This window comes from Microtus pennsylvanicus, chromosome 9 (genome assembly GCF_037038515.1).
Source record: "Microtus pennsylvanicus isolate mMicPen1 chromosome 9, mMicPen1.hap1, whole genome shotgun sequence".
Lineage (NCBI taxonomy): Eukaryota > Metazoa > Chordata > Mammalia > Rodentia > Cricetidae > Microtus > Microtus pennsylvanicus.
Window position 1 is genome coordinate 98,168,871 of NC_134587.1, and position 19,620 is coordinate 98,188,490.

Below are 19,620 nucleotides of genomic sequence, written 5' to 3' on the forward strand. Positions count from 1 at the left end.
ACAAATATGAATGAAGATGACAGCACACAAAGAAAGGATGAGACAACTTATTAAGACATAAATACATTATAAATATAAAACTATTTGGTATTTCTATTTATAGTTATTAAATGGATAAAAATTGAAATTACTCAATTGTCTTTTGTGGATAGGGCCATATGAGTAAAGTCAGTGTGCTGATTAACTTTGTCATCTTGACATAATCAGAGCAACCTCAATTGAGGAAATAACTCCATCAGGTTGGCCTATGGTCGTTTTCTTGTTTTATGATTAATGTGAAAAGCTTAGCCCACTGTGGGTAGAGCTACTACTGGCCAATGGTCCTGCGCCATGTAAGAACGTGAGCAGAGCAAGCCATGGAAAACAAGTCAGCCTTCATGGTCTCTGCTTCAGTTCCTGTCTCCAGGTTCCTGCTTAAGGCTCTGCCCTGGTTTCCCACCATGATGATTTTGACCCATTAGCCAAGCAAACCTTTTCCTCCCCACTTTGCTTCTGCTCATAGGGCTTATTAAGCAACAGAAATCAAATTAGGACAGTCAGAGTTACTAATATTATCAAGTACTTATCTGAAAGCATTGTTGAAATGAGACCCCTGAGGAGGTGTGTGATGAGGGAGGGGCCCAAAAAACAGCCCCCTACATGTGTATAAGTGTAAGCTGTGTGCCTGTTGAAGACCTCATCTTCCTGGAATCATTAGCTAGTAGTTACTGTGATGCTTTGTGCTCCTTACAGGGTGTATGTTAACCTGTAATTACAAACCATGCCAGGCATTGTAACCCTCGCCTGTAGACCTCAGACCTGGCAGCCTAGACAAGATTACGTGTTCAAGGCCAAGCTAGCTGCATAGCAAGATACTATCTTAAAAACCTAAAATAAATACTGGGCGGTGGTGGCACGTGCCTTTAATCCCAGCACTGGGGAGGCAAAGGCGGGTGGATCTCTGTGAGTTTGAGGCCAACATGGTCAACAAGGCTCCAAAGCTACAGAGAAATCTGTCTCAGAGGAAAAAAAAACTAAAATAAATAATTAATTAGTCTTAAATTGTGAACACATGAATAAAGAAGATTGTTTTATTGATTCACCCTCATGTTTCTTTCGATAGAGTGTTACTAGGGATATAAAACAAATCAGGATTATTAGCACTGATGAAGATTCTATGATGCTTTTCAGAAAACAAGAACGCAGGTTTCCTGTGCCTCCGTGTGTGTGAAGGCTGCTCAAAAATGTCAGAGACTTCCTCCCATGACTCCTTCTATGATTCCTTATCAGACATGCAGGAAGAGGGCAAAAGTGCTGACTTCTTCCCAGGGCTCTCTGCGTTTCTCAGCCAGGAAGAAATAAACAAAAGTCTCGACCTGGCCCGCAGAGCTATAGACAACTCTGAAACTGAAGACTTTGACTCTGAAAAGGAGATCTCGCAGATTTTCAGCAAATCTCCTAAAAGCCTCTGCAAAACTCCTTCCCACGAGGAGACCAAATCCAGCGAGCAGACTCCCTCAGAAGGACCTCAGCATAACAGGACAGCACCTGTCCAGCCTCTGGCAGGGGAGCATGCTGAAAAGATCACTTCCCCAGCTTCAAGGAGAAAACCTGGGGTATCACCCCTGCTGGCCAGCCCCAGCTACATCCGGAGCCTCCGCAAGGCTGAAAAACGAGGTGCAAAAGTTCCCAATCCAAGTGCAAAGCCCAAAGCTACCCCACAAAGCAAAGACGGCTCCCAGAACCAACTTTGCGACAAGGCGGCGAGTTTCATTGAGGAGCTGACTTCTATATTTAGAGAGGCAGCGAAGCCAAGAAACAGAAGCCCAAATGGTGAGTCCTCATCACCAGACAGTGGGTATCTGTCTCCTAAAAATCAGCCTTCAACTCTGACAAGTCCCTCGGCCAGTCAGAGTCCCACTGGAGAACAGCTAGACCAACAGGAGATGGAAGCAGAGGTCAAGCTAGCCCAGGGCAGCCTTTGCTACCAGGCCCAACAAGCCCCGGAAGAGGCCTTGGCACACACCCACATCCCTCACCCACAGCCCCAGAAAGCCCGTCACTTGCCTTCTGCCCCTCGCTTCATCCAGAAGCTGAGGAGCCAAGAAGTCGCTGAAGGAAGCAGAGTTTATTTGGAGTGTAGGGTCACTGGAAACCCAACGCCCCGAGTCAGGTAAGAACTCTTTTATTATGAAGGTCTAGTGATTTTTGTTGACTTCCAGTGCTACTTCAGGGAGAAGAAGAGCGGGTTCTTAGATGGCTAGCCTTCTGTTTTCTGTAGTAGAATTTCCCAAAAACCTGCCAGACAAAAAAAAAAAAAAAAAAAAAAAAAAAGCTTGCCAAGCAACCAGCACTACCAGTTGTCAGAGGCCAATCTGTGTACTCAAAGAAAAGGCAAATGGGCTTGGACGAGGCAATGAAAAGTATTAGCAGGCTGTTATAGAGGAGTCCAGATTTTACAGAACCTAGAGGGTGTAAAATGTGAAAATGATTTATCAAAAGTATGAATAAAAGTGTTTTTGGTCATGAGTCACTGAAGAAGGTAAAAATTATTCCAAAGTTATAAGTTCCTCAGAGGTGCAGAGTGGAAAGTTTATGGACATCAAGCAGAGATGAACCCCATGTAGACATCAGTCCAAGGCATTGACCAAATTGCCGAATTGACTAAGGACAAACACAACACCCCCATCTCCAAAGCGATGCAACCAGAGTAGGGAGAATTTCTGTCTGGAAGAACAATAAGCCAAGTCCAGAGCACAGCTGAGCTTAGCCCTGGACACCAGAGCAGGGCCCGGTCAAAGATGGCAGTGCAGACCTAGGGTCAAAAAAGCCTCAAACCATGACTATTATGATTTCTATAAACTCTTCCTTCTAAATTATAAGATGTGTACCTTCTGTGCACAGAAAGTTTAGGAGAGGAACCTTCGACAATATTGCAGGGCTTGCAATCAGAAGTCTTCCTTGGACTTGTTCTGTCCTTTAAATGAGGACATTTGGTACTTAGTGTCTTCATCCTTGACATGGAAAGTGTAATAAGGAATCGCATTCTATTTTATGATGATTGAATTAAACCATATGTAAAACAATAATGAATTACTATGGCCTTGCACCTCGTGTTACCAGGTCTCTTTATTATATCTCATTTCTTAATTGCAAGTCAGGATTGAACTATAAAAATAAGTATTCGTTGATTTATTTGAATGGTTTTTTTATAATTTGTTTAACTTTATTGTATGTGCATTGGTATGAAGGTATCAATTCCCCTGGAACTGGAGTTACAGACAGTTGTGAGCTGCCATGTGGGTGCTGGGATTTGAACCTAGGTCTTCCGGAAGAACAGCCAGTGCTCAAACCCTGTGAATGTGTAAAAGCAAATTCAAATAATTTAATTTAGAAAATAATGAGGTAGACAAGGGTGTCGGCAAGTCAAAATAGACTTCATCCTTTGGGTCTTCCTGTGTGTGCTCATGCACAGATCGCCAGCTGTGGTCCTTCCCTCACCACCATTGCTCAGAACTCAACATGAGTGCTATTTCCCTGCTCCTTGGTGTTGATTTTTACTGGAATTTTTGATATATTTAAGAATCTGACAGCAGGGGGCAGTAGAAACCTTCTTAATGCATTTACTGGGCTGTTCTGTAATCTGCATTTATGTATTTTCTAAAGTAAGTTGTTTCTTTCAGATTCTAGTCAGGCTTTAAAAAAAACTATTGATTTTAGAAACAAATAATCGGTGAGAAGTATATTCATATGCAATTCAAAACAGTGCTACTGGTTTTGAAACTATATGGTCCAATTTACATGTATGCCCAAAAGAGCATCTTCCAACAGCATTATATAGCAAATACATCGCTTTTCAAAACTGACTAAAGCACTCCACTTAGCACCAAAGAACTCAATCAAATAAGAAGGCCGTGATTTCGTGTTAAAGTTCACTTGGCCGTTTGGTAATTCTAATAGTACAACAAAATCACGCCTGGGATTCTTAGGATGGGGGGGTGGGACTTTCTGGGTTTAGACATTAATTTAGTTAGTAGGACAGTATTACTAGCGATTGTCTCATGTCATCCCCAGTGTACCAAAACCAATGACCAAAGCTCATTAGACATAGCGAATTGTCTCCTGCAGTCATTAAATCTTGGGTAAAATGCTTCATGGTCCATTGTTTAGTTAACTGAACATTTTGTATCTTTGAGAGTTCATTTTTGTTTTATTTATGAGGTAGGGTGTTTTGTTTTAATTCCTGTTCTATGGACCGTGGTCATCTTGATCGTGCATTTGGAAGTACACCAAACTCCAAGATCATTAAACTTTATTGACCACAAAAGACATGCAATGGTCTTTGTGGAAAATCTTCTGTGAAGGCCATTATGTGTAAGGAAGAAAACCTTTAGTAAAAAGTGCTCACACGGGGGCACTAGAGCTCACCTCAGCCTGCATCAGTCTGGGGACACTGACCTACATATTAATGAGACCTAATGGGTTGACAGAGCGTCTTCTCCAGGATCCAGAAGTAGCTGATTGTCTTGGGAAATGGAAGGGAGTGTCAAGCAATCTGAAGCAATCAGTGGGCAAAAATCCAAAGGAGACTGATTGATGAATGTGCGGGCCCATTGTATTGAGAAGTTGGCAGCTATCCTGGGAAGGGACAGGGTGTGGCTGGGTGGCAGACCAGAGGAAAGTATGCACGGTTGGCAGTTATGGCAGCAGGTGCCAGAATGCAGAGGTTGGGGCTAGAGCTCAGTAAGAAACAGGACTTTTCAATCGTATAAGCAAATGAACAGCAAGACCACAGCTTCAGAAGGACATAGGAGTACAAGGAATATCTATTCAGTTCTGAAGAAATGAGGCAGAAATTTGGTGCTGTATTTTACTGTATTCAAGATAAGGAAACAGTTTGATCCAATGACAGAGCTAGCCTACAGACCTGCTAGAGAGCCTCATTAAAGACCCTGAAATAGGGCCTGAATAGAGACTGCTTCAAAACCCTGAGCTCGATGTGGCAGCAATGCCTGTAATTTCAGCACTGGGAAGCAGAGAACTCTTTTGAGTTCAAAGCCAGACTGACGTAAATAGTGAATTTCAGGCCAGTCAGAACTATATGGTGAAACTCTGTATTAGAATACAAAACAGAAGGAAAACCCTGAGAATTATCATCCTAATAAATTAGGTGAAGGAGCCCCAGCTGAGAGGGGTTAGGGGAACAACAGTGAGAAGCCACGCTCCTTGTTCCTACTTTAAACACTAACACCCTCCACCACCGCACATGTCACAGATAAGACGTGAAAGTGGTGCCCCTTCTCTCCTTTATTCTTCCACAGCCAGAAAAATCTCCACAAGTAAAGGAAAGAGAAAATATGTCTAAATGGTATTCAAATGCTATGTAAGTCATGTGTTAGCAATTTTAATTTAAAATTTTTAAAGATTTCATTTGTTTATGTGTAGGTGATTATGGCTCAGTGTATTGGTCTGTGTGTGTGTATGTGCACACGTGGTGAGTGTGTGTGTTGCCCATAGAGGTCAAAAGAGGCCATTGAAGACTTCTGTGAGCATCTGATGGGTTCTGAATTCTGGTTCTCCTTATTGAGCAGCAAGGACTCTTAATCTCTGAGCTGTTTCTCTGGTCTCATCCATGTTGAACTGTTACATCATCCGTTTCTCCATTTACATTCTGTCCCAATGTTCCTCCTTTTCAGCCTTCAGAGGAACGTAGGGACAGGGTACCCAACACCAACCACTTTCCATGGTTCTCTGCTCTCAGCTTTTGAGTGGATAAGTATTTCATGGAAGGCTGTGGTCTGTGCTTATTATATAAACACTGGGGAAAAAAAAAGACTGAACTCAAGCCTCCTGGCTCCCAGAACAGGGTCCTTGATGTTCCATTAGCTTTGATTTTGCAGCTTCTGGGTCTTGACCTGTTTTTTATTTTTATTTTTTTACTCTTTTAAAATAAAGTTTTATTGTCAATTATCAGTAAATGTTAAAAAAAAGGACAATTGTATTTTTTAGACTGCTTAAATTTAAGAGGCCTAAGAAACAAAACTATACAATAATGCATCAAGTAATAAAAAATGGTTAATTAATCTCAGAGTCTGGAATGCAAGCCAGGTGCTCTTATTCCCTATCCTGTGGTCTGGGTCCACAGGAAGGCCTCACCACTGAATGGCTGTTTCTGGCTCACTGACAGCCTCAGAGCCAGAAGTGAGGGCAACTACCATGCTTAAAAATCAAGGCATGGAGGAAATAATATTCCAAATATTTTCAAAGAAATCGAAGTGTGATATTTCTAGAATATTTTCTACATAAAGAAAAGCCCCAGTTCTTCATGATTGAGCCTCCTTTTGTTCAGTACATTAACAACAATTAGTCAGCATAAACTTGAAAGAGTGTACATATTCTTGACTTAATAGCTATAAAGAAAACTATGCCTTCTACTCATGAACAGTGGTCTATACATTTTCGTGTTCAGATAATTGTAAGGTAAACTTATATGAAAGGAAAAACTAATTTCAAATGCTGTCTTTTAGGGTTCCTATTGCTGTGAAGAGACACCATGACCACAACTCTTACAAAGGAAAACATTTAATTGGGGTAGCTTACAGTTTCAGAGGTCCAGTCCATAATCATCATGGTGGGACACGGCTACACGCAGGCAGACACGGTGCTGGAGAAGGAGCTGAGAGTTCTACATCTTGATCCATGGTCAGCAGAAGGAATCTGTGTGCACACTGGATGCACTTTAAGCATAGGAGACTTCAGAGCCCACCCCACAGTAACAGACTTGCTCCAGCAAGGCCACAACTACTCAAACAAGGCCACACCTCCTAATAGTGGCAATCCTTATAAGTTTGGGGGGGGGTTACTTACATTCAAACTATCACAAAACACTTAACTATTACAGGAAAAAGAGATCCGGTGTGTGCTTCAATATTTCAGATGCAGTTCCTCATAATTGATGCCTATTAGGTTATCCCTATTAGCCTTGTAAAGTTGTATTTAATATATGTAATTATGATTAATTAAATTCTTTCTTTTTATAATTAAAACTCAGCACCTCCGGTGCCTTCAAGTAATTAACATGAACAAGACCTTGATCCTTATCAAAAGCCAAAGCAACAAGGTTACCCGTATGAAATTCACACAGCAATGTCTGTGGCTATTTCCATTCCCTCGAGGACAATCACAATAAAACATAGCATGGATCTTTATCTTAGGAAGGGTATCTGGATGGGGTACAAGCCCATCTGTGGACTGTGATGGTTTGGGAAAATATGACAATAACACCATTAGCCAGCAGGTTGTAAATATGAAGATACAGATTGAGATAGCACTATATCATCAGATTAACAAAATAAAAATAATTGACAATTATATTTGCTGTTACTACAACATGGAACATAGTTACAAATAATTTGGAGCACAGTTTTAAAATAACCAGTGAGTTTAGGATGTACATATATATATATATATATATATATATATATATATATATATATATATATATGTATGTATGTATCTCTATATGACATCTCTGTGGATGTTTAATTATATCAACTATAAAATATCAAAACTTCCTTTCTAGAAGTCAAGGGAAATTATTGCAGTCGCCCTTGACCCCTCCTGTTCTCACACTCCATCTCTGGTCCATCCAGCAACCCAGTTCTTTCTCCCCTTGCAATCACCAAAGTCTGATTCTTCTCTCCATTGCTTCCAGTTCTCTAGCCCAAGCCACCATCTTTCCTGGGATACTTGCATGGCCCTGTAATGGACTTACTTGGGTCTACATTTGTTCATCGCCGTCACATGACAACCACCACAGTTCTTTATAATGGAGTTGTCATCACAGCATTGCCTACAGTGACTTCATATCTCACAGGGATTGAATACACTGCACCGGCAAGTACAATGGAGCATCTCCTCTCTGATTTATCCCCTACTTCTGCCACCATGGGATCTTACCTCCCTCATCGCGGGTCTTTGTGCCTTCTGCTCCTGCTGCTAGGAATGCTCTTTCTTCATATTTTTCTTGACGTTGTCTTTAGGGTACGACCTGTATCTATCCTATGTTAAAAGGGGGAGTGTCCTGCCCACACCACAAAAGTCCACTCTCTGGCATTTTCCTCCATAAACTCTTTTGCTATACTATGGTTTCTAGTTTAATTTTACCATACATTTCCTTCAATAAAATAAAAGAGAATCTTTGAGTTTCTGAGGTCTAAAACAGTATCTGGCATTTAACAGGTGATCAACAAATACATTTTGAATAACTATAAATTTCACTCTTAGGCATATATCTGGAAGAAAATTTTGTCCATGTATTCTCAACATCATTGTTTTAATACAACTGAAAAAGCTAAAAAGCAAATGAATAAATTAAATTGTGATATATCCATAATGAATCAACTACAGGTGAATTTGTCAGATCTGAAACTTAAAAAAAAACAATTAAGATTAAACAAGTTAAAAAGAAGTTGTCTTAGATAGGGTTTTATTGCTGTGAAGAGACTTCATGACCACAGCAGCTTTTATAAACATTTAATTGGGACTGGCTTACAGTTCGGGGGTTCAGTCCATTATCGCATGGTAGGAAGCATGGCAGCCTGCAGGCAGATGTGATGCTAGACAGGTAGCTGGGAGTTCTACCTCTGAATCTGCAGGCATAGAGCTTCTGAAACCTCAAGATTCACCCCCTAGGGACACACATACTCCAGCAGGCCTGATAATACACTACCTCCTGAGTACCACTCCTTATGTGACTATGGGAGCCATTTGTACTCAAACCATGACGAAGTACATAGTGGCTCAGTTAGCAGAGTACTTCATTAACAGTCACAAAACCCAGGGTTGCTCCTCAGAAGTGGAAGAAAAACCACAACAACAAGAACAACAACAAAAAATAACAACTATAATCCAGACACTCGGGCAGTGGAAGCAGGAAGGAGGCTTATAAATTCAAAGTCATCTTGGCTACAAAAGGAGACTGAGGCCAGCCTGGGCTACATCAGTATATAAAACTAGCATTAATAGTGTTAATATTATTAACATTATTAATTAATAATAATGAATAAATGTTTTCTTAATGTTAGGCCTACTGAAGTAATAAGAACACAGAATAGCACACAAGAATGTCAAATGCTACATTAAAGATGACAGTAACAACAGAGTCAAAAACAAAGAGGCTTCGCTTGTGTCTGCAATATTTTGTATCTAAGATGTGTGAGCCAATTTTTTATGCATAAAGTTGAAAACCCCTGACTTTTATTTTTCTTTACTATCTATACTATGTATACACTGATATGCGCATGATTTAGTCCAGAAAAATCACCCACCCCACTCCCCCCCACACACACATAACTTTTCACAACCAGCCAAATTAAACCTAAAGTCTGATAAGACTTCCCCATCACCATCCCCTCAGTTCAAATGCCTCCCATTCATCCTGTCATTTGGATTAGAGCAGGCATAAACCAGGGCAGAATCCACAAGAAAACAAAAGCCAGTGTTGTGCCTCTTCTACCCAGTTAAACCTAAGTTTCTTACTCCTTTGTCATTATTTTAAATCTTATCTTCCTTCTCCATATATTTTCATCGATTGAAAATAATGAGGTCTTTCTGTTTTGCAGAAGTCAATAAATGTTCCACAGAGCATCAAATTACTGTTGAACTAGAAATCAAAAGATGTAACCAACAGAATAGTATCTTTCAGATGCAGAAATTGAGGCTTCTCTTCTTTCTTCATATACTGTTTCATTGCCCAAAAGGTGCATGGTCTGCTTGCTGCTTTGTCCTCTCTCCTATCCCTCTGTTCTCTCTCAACCCACTTCTGTCTAAATACCTGCCCACCTGGAATTGTCCCTTTATAATGATGGCTAATTTCTCTATAAACAGAAGGCTCTCGTTGATGAAATGGTTGAATCTTTCACTTTAGACCTTAAGAAAATGGAATAACTTGGTACCACTGACCCCGGCCCCACCTCCACTGCTTGCCAGAACTGTTGTTGCTGCCTCACCTCCTTTTCTAAGTCTTACTTCCTCTTCTTGGGCAGCACTAGAATGTGTGACAAGCACATTCATGGAGTCCATGATAAGGCTGCTCGGGCTGCTATTTCAGTAAATCAAGAAGCAAGCTTCAGGGCCTGCAAGATGGCTCAACAGTCATGGACATTTGATGTCAGGATTGATGAGATCTAAAGTAGTTCTGAGAACCCAGATGGTAAAGGGGAGAACCAATGGCTACAGTTTGTGAACTGGCCATCATATCTACACTGTAGAAGATGCACAGGCATGCATTCCCAAATACACATACAACACTAGATGGATGATGATGGTGGATGGATAGACAGACAGACAGACAGATGAGAATATATGATAGATGGTTTCAAAAAAATTAAATAAACTAAAGAGCAAGCTCTATGTCCCAGAAAAATAAGTATTGTAGTTGTGGTGGTTTGAAAGAAAATGGCCCCAAAGGGAGCGACACTATTAGGAGGTGTGGCCTCGTTGGGGGAGTTTGTCACTGTGGGGGTGGGACCTGAGGTCATTTCTCAAGCTTCACTCAGTGTGTCAGCTGACTTCCTGTTGCCCCTGAGTCAAGATGTAGCACTCTGAGCCCCAGCACTGTGTTTGCCTGCTTGCTGCCATGTTCCCCATCATGATGATAATGAACTGAACCTCTGAAACTGTAAGCGAGTCACCCCAATTGAGTGGTTTTTTTTTATAAGAGTTGTCATGGTCATGGTGCCTCTTCAGAGCAATAGAAACCCGAACTAAGTTTAGTCAAGAATTTGTTGGTGAGAACTGTCAGTGGTGTCGGTCATAAATAGTAGGAGCCAAATCGGGCATAGTCATCAATTTATCTCTCAGTGCTGAAACTTCCCCATTAAATAAGAAAGCTAAGAAGCGAACATTTTATTAAAATTACTTAAAAATAAGGCATCCATAGATAATCCCTTTAGAATTAGAAGTTGACTTCCAAAAAAATTTAAAAATTCATCAGCTGTAGATTCTAAAGCAAGAGAGAAATGTGGCTGTACAAAGTATCAGATAGATCACTCAGTAAGTTTAAGGTTTTATTCCTCAACGGCCTTCCCAGTAATAGAAATGATGAATTGCATTGGGCATGTAGAAATATGTTAGCACATATTAGCGTCCCACTTATAAAGTTATTTTTTATGGTTTCTTTTGGAACTGGAAAAACGACTCAGTGGTTGACAGTGCTTGCTATATAATCATGAGGGCTAGAGTTTGGTTTCCAGCAACCTTATAACAAGTCAGAGTCCTACCAACACCTGTAAGTCCCATTCTGATCGATTCAACACGGTCTTCTGGCCTCTGTGTATGTGCACAGTGCATGCTCACACGTACACCCCACCACACACACACACACACACACACACACACACACAATTAATTTATTAATTGCATCTTTTTAAAATGCTTGCTTTTACTACTGTTGATTTGGTATAAACTCCCCCATATTCTGTCTGCTCAAAAATCACGGAGCTTCTTTCCTTTGTTTCAAATCTCTGCACTGCGGTTCTCTTTTTACTGCCATTCGATGCCGGAAAGAGGATGCTTCAACATCACAAGACAAACACATAGCTGGGAAGAAAGGCAAATGCGTGCTGAAAGGCATTTCTGTGCCGACTTTCACAGAGTCCTAGATTGGAGTGTCAGGGTCAGAATCCAGTCCTTTCATGGGGTCATGTCCCCAGCTCCCCGTACACTGCTACTTTCTAGCAACTTCTGCTCTTTTGACCTGTCTCTTAATGGCTGTGGGGGATGGGAATAAAGCGAAGGAAAAGTGATTTCTTCCACTCACCCACCCCATGCTCCTAATGGCTCCCCACCCTCTCCCTAACCTCAGTGCTGTGAAGGTCAGTCATGGATTGTGACTTTCTGTCAACTTGGAAAGCTTTCCAGACCCAGGCCTCTTAACTATTGTGTTCTGGAGGCTCCTTAAATTGTTTCCCCAGCTTGTTTCATAGTACCTGTTAAATATTTGCTAATTGTCAATTGAAGGTAGTTTCCCAACACTTTAGCCACTCCTTGTTTTTGTATTCCAATAATTTTAGCAGGAAGAAAACTCTAAAAAGAATGTGAGTAGCAAATGCAGGCTTCCCCCCAGCTAGAGAGATTGGCTTTGGTTTTGTACTATCTCGCTAAGTATTATACCATGCTGCAAAGCGCTCGGAAGGAAGAGAAGGAGCCTTTAGATACTTACCGGCTTGACATTGCTGTTTAACAAGAAGCTGACTGTCAAGTTTCAGATGCCTTCACAGCCAGAGCTGCTCAAGCTTTCCAATCTTTCTGAGTTAATTTCTTCATGACCCTCTTCTTCATTTGCCTGGGGGGATACTTCACTTCAGAGCAGAGTTGGATACAGGTATAATTACAGCAATTACAAGCTCTCCGTAAACACCGCATTCTTTTGTCTGTTAGGAGTTACATTATAAATGTGGCTGTGGCAAATATAATGATGTCTAAAATCCGATGTAGCTTACTACATAAAGCAAGATGCAAAACTCTTCTCCTTGGCGTGTTCCAGTGACGTGTAGCTATGGGAATACTTCTTTTCCTCTTGTTTTTGGTCTTTGTGCCACAAAACAGTAGTCACTGTGATGAGAGGGAATGACTAGTCACATAGTAGCTCACTGCTAGAGAAACATAATTGCTAGCCTTCCCTAAGCTTCTGAACAAAACAGTAGTCACTGTGATGAGAGTGAATGACTAGTCACATAGTAGCTCACTGCTAGAGAAACATAATTGCTAGCCTTCCCTAAGCTTCTGAACACAGGTGGGAACTCACTTCCTTCTTTAGTTTATGAGTTCCAACAGTGAAGGCTGGCTGCACATGGTCTCTGCAACCTGCTTCCATTGATGCTGCAACCTTCAGCCACAAAGCATGCATAAGGATACACTAGTAAATGAGGCGTTTTCTCCTAAGGGGATAGAGAGCATTTAACCTTGGCTGCTAGAGTTGGAGAACTGTTTCTAGTAAGAGGGATAGAAGTTTGGGGAAAGATTCTCCCAGTAAAAGAGGAGAATCTTCCAAAAGGAAGGTGGATGGGGTGACGGAGAGAAAAGAAAAAAAAAAAACAATAATTAAAAAAACCTCATGTTGGAAGAAAATGGAATCTTTCTTTAATAGGAAGATCTCCAAAATCATTTTTAACAGAAAAGAAGTTGTCCCAGTTCACGTATATCCACAGAGACGGTTCCAACTGTTCTTCTGTAGAGAAGGCAATAGATGTGTAGTTAAGGAAGTCTACAGAGATGAAACAGGAAGCACTTTTATCCAATCTGATTTCTAAACAAACACAGGTAAAAATGAAAAGTTCTCCACATCATTTCATGAATTTGATTATGGTAGAGGAACCAGTAAAAGCCACTCGACTTTCTAGATATATAATCATGTGATGGTATTAGTCAAAAATGAGAAGATCTGTTCAAGGTAAGGTTTTAGTTAGATATAATTACTCCCATCTCGGGGCTTTGTCATCTCCTAGGGAACACGCCAGGACTGTCCCATCACTATTGGACATCACAGTGACGTCAGATGGAGACTAACAGGTACCATAAACTGATAGAAAATTCTTCTTAGACCTTTGACCTTCATCCTAACGCCATATGTTAAAATGACTCCTTTTATATTTCTTATGAACCTACTGTAGTTAAAACTTTATGAGAATGGTGATCCTTCTCCCAGCAATCTAAATGGATACAATAATATTAATAGGCAGCATTGCGTGAGTACTTACATATGTCAGACTATCATTTAAGTCTTCATATGCACCGGTTCACTAGTTTCTATACCACGAAGTTATGGACTCTGAGATGTGTATTTTGCTAAAGCTAGCCTGTAGATAATCAAAGGGCATATTAAAGAAGATATTTTATAAACACTGTCAAATAACAATCAGGATGTGGCTTCAATGGCTTAGGCACAGACAAGCTTGCTCAGAACTGCCTTTGATCATTTTAGTTACTAGCCTGCTTGATGCTTATGTGGTTTGGAGCTGATATACTGATGGAGGCTCACTAGACAAAGGCTTGTTTGTCAGTCTGTGGTGTTATTGTTGATGCCGTGGAACCTTTAGGAGGCGGATGGCAGTGGGAAGAAATTAGATCACTGGATGTGCTCTTGAAAAGTCTCTCTCTGGTTCCCACTCACCATGAACAGTTTGCTGTATTTATTGCCTCTATAATTTTTGGGAGACTCACTGCAGATCCAAAGTAACTATGGATCGAAATCTCTGAAACTCTGATCCCAAATATTTGTTCCCTCCTTTAAAATTTATTGATCTCCGGAAATTTGTCACCATGAAATACAACTGACTAACACAGCACCATACGTTGCTTTTGTATTTCTTTCTCAATGGCATCCTACAGTGGTTGGAGCATGTTAGATTCGACCTTTATCTATGTTAAAGATAAATAGGACAGGAATAGTTTAAGGAAATTACCCAATTACCCAGTATTAATAGAACCCATCCAGATCTCTTGCTTTGGATAGCTACGCGATACTGCCAAATAAAGCAGAGTGGTGTATACAGTATTCTCAGAGGTTGGTACCCTGTTTGGGTTAGCCCCCGTTCACATTAGAAACATCTCATTGAGCTCTCGATTATTTCTCTAAAACCAATGCCTATGCATGGCTTCCTTCCATTACCCCAGACAACATCAAGAAAACCCAGAAAAGAAAAGGCACTGTGATCTGTGATTTCATGGTCCTCCCGAGAAAACGTTACACTGTGTACATTCCCAGCACACCTAGTAGTGTTGACATGGGGGGACGGTCAGCATCTTTATGGTAGAATAAGCACCGTGGATACACCCTGAGAAAGCAGAGCAACAGAGCCATGTGTCAGATCTCTTTCTCTCATAAACAGAGCAGTACTGCCAAGAACAGAATAAATATGATTTGTAATCCAGCATGGTACTATTTGACTCTTATGTTTCATTGCCAGCATTTTAATTAGGAATGTATTGGCATATGTTGGCCACAATCCTGCTACATGGAATTATTCTGTGTGCCAAGGATAAGGGCAAATCATGGCTGCCTGGAATAAAACAGGGAAGGATCCCAGCAAAAAGAACAGCATTTCATTCAATGGTTGTTGATAGACTTTTGTTACCAAAGACCATTGAAAAATCCAACACAAGATGGCAATTTTTATGGGACAAATAATTTTAACCTTAAAGAGGTAGCTGTTGGAAGGGAGCATCAAGATAAAAGAAAGCACTGGCTTCTCTACTATGCAGGAGCTACCACATGAGAAGTCACTGAGCGTAACAAGTTAACAGAACGATCGTCAGGGGTCATGTGGTAGTGGTCAGGTAAGCAAGGAGACTCTCTACAAATGCTGTCATGTCCCTCTTGAATAAGTTTCACGTGCTAGAAGTCGGCACTAATCCTTTGTACACACTCGGTTTTGTAATACCCCAACCAAATCACTTCTACCCTAGATTTTAGCATTTGGGTAAAATTTTAATATAAGTGGATTGAGCCTATGTTGTAAGGGACTCATTTGTTTCGCTGCTTCTTAATGGAACATGCTGATGCACCATGTTCAAATTAGGAAACCATCGTTCTATTAATTACAGGAAAATAATAGTTTAAATGGCAGGTATTCCACAGAAGAACAACTAGTAGCGTTGCTCCGTGTGAGAGCTGTTGTGTTTGGATTGAGCTTTTTTCCAAACCCTAACAGGCCTTTGCAAGACAAATAATGAATCCACTAACAAGGTGTGTCTATCTCCCTCCAAATCAAAACGACTTTATAACCACTATATCATCTATAATATATACCTGCAAGACTTATGCTGCCAATTAAGAAAATCTTAATACACCCCTAGTCCCTTTCATCTGCAAGTCTTAAACAATAGCTTCGGCTCTTTGGGATTTGAAGGTGTGTTCCTAACAAGGCCTAAGAACAGCTCTCTGCCTTCCAGCTGCTTCTTCCCACACATACCTCAGGTGTCCAGAGAACAAGGCTAGCCCTTAGCTGCTGGCAATCCAGAGTGTTCCCTGTGCCCAGCATCTGGCCTCTGTGTGGCGTCTTCCTTAAATTCTCATCTGTCACACATGCCGTTCCTCTCTTTCTTTTGATAGGTCTGGTTTTGCATTCTAACAAATCAGGAAAAGATTAAGCCCAACTAAAACCTGTCCTTCATTACAGTTGGCTCTGGTTGAATGTTCAAGTATCTCACTCACGCCCTTGGAATTAGAATAAACTATGAGCCAATGTGAAAGAGGTGTTGGTTTTATCTTTCCTGTCCCTCATATTAGCATTGCAAACAAGTCCTGTTTCTCTTATTTTTTTTTCTTTTGTCTTCTTGCCTTGTTTTCCTTGGGCCAGGCCTGCTCACCCTCCAGGTAGGTTTATAGAAAGAGAACTTGGATTTCTTCTCATTATTCCAACATAACATATACCTGAACTGATTGCCTGTGTTTCACACCCATGGGATTGTGAAAAGCAAAGGTTAGGATTCTGGCACCTCAGTGTTTTCTCAGGGTCTCCCCTGGATACATATACTTAATCAGCCAGATGGAGCAAGTGGATCTCAGATGGTCAGAGTGGTAAGGGGGGTGCAAGTCACAAGTTATACAACTATGGCGACCAATGAAGGTTCCAAGGAGGGACTCGGAAAGACTCAAGGTGGAGGATTAGAAGTCGATAGCGTGACAAACTATTCCAAGAAGAAATGAAAAAGTCAGAGTTGGAGAAGTTGAGTGCTAGAGACCACGATGACATCTATATCCCAAGTGTTTCCAGACCAAACATGTAAGGAAAAGAAATTACCAAGCGAGAGCTTCCCCTTTTGCCAGCCAGTCCTGGCATTAGTCTGAGCTATTCCAGAACATGCGGTTATGTGGTCATGATAACAAACATTTAACACTGATATGACAGCAATTATTCTGAAGGGCCATGAGTCATTCTTGAAAAGATGCTAATAGGATTAGGGTAATGAATTTGGGATTGCTTCCTTATGACTCTGAAGATGGGTAGAGGAGGGGATGCAGACACTGTGGTGTGAAGATGTGAAGCCTTGTCATGTCTCTCTCCATATGATGTCATAACGCCTTTCATAATGGATCAGAAATGAAATTAAAAAAACATCCCTTTGGATCAAGCTGATACAACGTTGTGTTAAGATTATTAAATCCAAATTCAGCCATGTATTATTTAATAATGGGGATGTAGTCTAAGAGACATATCTTTTTTGTCATTATGTAAATATCTCAGTGTGTGTTTGCGAACCTCAGAAGACATAGGTCAGTGACTTGATATGAACCTGTTCTGCAGGGTCCAGAGAAGGGCCTACAAATGTTCTCAAATACGTATCGAGCTAAAGTGAAAGAATTTTATGCCCGTCTTTCCTTCTCTGCTGGAACTCTGTGTCTACTGTTCTGCTTCTGCACAGCAATGAGTGGACTGAGATACAGAAAATCAGCATCTCCTTGACTTCTGCGTTTAAATCCCTTAATTCACATTTATGGGCCAAATAAACTTCACAAAAGAGAAAGAGTAGAAGAGACAGATGAGAAGTTTCCCATCACAAAAATCCCTGGGGTGTAAGTGTGCTTGAAGGCTAGGGAATCATAGGGTTTGCATGACACTTTCAGACATAATGTCACATAAAACAGTAAGTGGCCACCATGCCAGGTCTGATTTCACCAGATTTTTCTGCTCCTAACTTCAACCAGGTTCTGTTCGTCCCTCTCTCTCCAAATCCTCTGCTTCTCAACTTTCACCTTCCTCCTAATTTTCAGTAGAAATTTCAAATTGATTGACCACTGACGGTCAAGGGGATGTTCCCCCTTCTAGAATCTTGGCATCAATTGACCCTAGATGTTTCCAGAAGAAAACTCTTCTGGAAGAAATTCTGTGCAAACTACCATCATATCTTTTAAACATTCTTCTAACTTGAGTCATGAATTAAAAGTACTGGCAAGTAACAATGTTGTAGTTTTATTAGCAATTGCTTACACAGAAAGAGGATACATGTGTAGATACATGTAATGGCAGAGCTCTATGATGACTTGTCTTTCCTTTTTCTCATATTTGTTAGGTCTTTGAAACAAGAGCACCTTAAAGTAATTTAAAAAACCCTAAAGTGACTAGATGTAATTTTTAAACTAATGATGAATTCAGAGTAGATAACCAAGCCAAGAACTTTGTGATTATTTTGCTCAGATGAATCATGAGACTTCAAGATTTTGGAGAGAACGCACTGGAATTTATCCTGTGGCAGAGGAGTGTTATAGAACCAAAGTTCTGAGCTGGAGCAAAGCTTAAAAGTTAGAATGTAGGTAACTGTCAGGGAGGGACCATGGTAATGCCACCTACCTTTCTTCTGTCCGAAGAGTGAACTGAATGTATGTTGGCCTATGTATGTTAACTCAAACTTAAGCTCACAGATGAAGCAAAAAGATTGGGGATATACTTCAGAAATACTCATTTAAACATTGATACATCTGATGGAAATTGGTCCCTAACATCAATGGTCACACAAATCATTTACTGCTCATACAAACATTCATGAGATGTTAGACCTGAGGCCGACAAGATTATCCACATTGTTGAGAACGTGTCCAACACTTCATGATCCTTGGAGGATTGCTTTTCCTTCCTTGGCAATTTTGGTTTGGGTCTCACAAGTAAATCTTTCACCCGTAAGCCCTACTCTCGTAACAAGACAACCAGAGGGAAATGTGACAGGCTTTATTATGGGGCCACCAACCAGCTCCCAAATCATGATATGGAGACTGCTTATTAGTTATGAATGTTGACCTCAACTTAGCTCTTATTTTAATCTGTTTCTCTTGATCTATGTTTAATCTCGGAGCTTTTTACCTTTCTTCTTTCCTTCCTTCCTTCCTTCCTTCCTTCCTTCCTTCCTTCTTTCCTTCCTTCCTTCCTTCCTTCCTTCCTTCCTTCCTTCCTTCCTTTCTTCCTTTCTTTCTTTCTTTCTTTCTGTTTGTCCTATTTGAACTGCTTCTCATGTCTGACTGGCTGGTGACTACCTGGCCAGGGCCTGTCCCTTTCTTTCTCCCTCAATCTCTTCTCCCTTTCTTGTTCTTCTCCTTCACCTAGATTTCTCCTCCTACCTATTATCCCTGCCCACCAGCACCCACTATCCCTCTCCTGCCATTGAACTTTTTATTAGACCAATCAGGTGCCTTAGGCAAGGTGAAACCAATGAGACACATATTTACACAGTTAAACAAATGCAGCTCAAACAAATGTGACCCCTCTTTACATTATTAACAAAGGCAAACACAAATTTAACACGCCTTCACAGAGTTAAAGTAGTATGCCGCAACATAAACAAATGTAACAGGTATTTAAATAGATAAATAATATTCTACATCAGAAAAATATGCTATTTACTGCCACCAAGCATGCAGATGCATTATTATACAAGCCATGCTAGGTTACCATGTATAAATGTGATGCAGACACCAAGGATCTTGAAGACTTAAAGGAAAGTAAACAACTTAAAGGAAATAGAAGAACTCTGCTTCTCCATATGTATCAGGATAAACAGGACAAATCTCAAGAGAAAAGGAAGAGAGTTCAAGAAAAATAAGTTAAAAGTCACCTATTAAAATCCCATTTAAAAACAAGTAAAACC

General features: G+C 40.6%; 1 protein-coding gene across 3 annotated transcripts in view; it reads left to right on the top strand.

The window, feature by feature from the left end:
- Nucleotides 1–19,620, top strand: part of Palld (palladin, cytoskeletal associated protein) — a 386,115-nt gene that overhangs the window by 19,125 nt on the left and 347,370 nt on the right. For all 3 annotated transcript variants that reach the window (XM_075986846.1, XM_075986847.1, XM_075986848.1), the window contains exon 2: nt 1,171–2,152. In XM_075986846.1, the coding sequence (XP_075842961.1) occupies nt 1,224–2,152 (929 nt within the window). In that variant the 5' untranslated portion in view covers nt 1,171–1,223. The remainder of the gene's footprint in view (nt 1–1,170; nt 2,153–19,620) is intronic.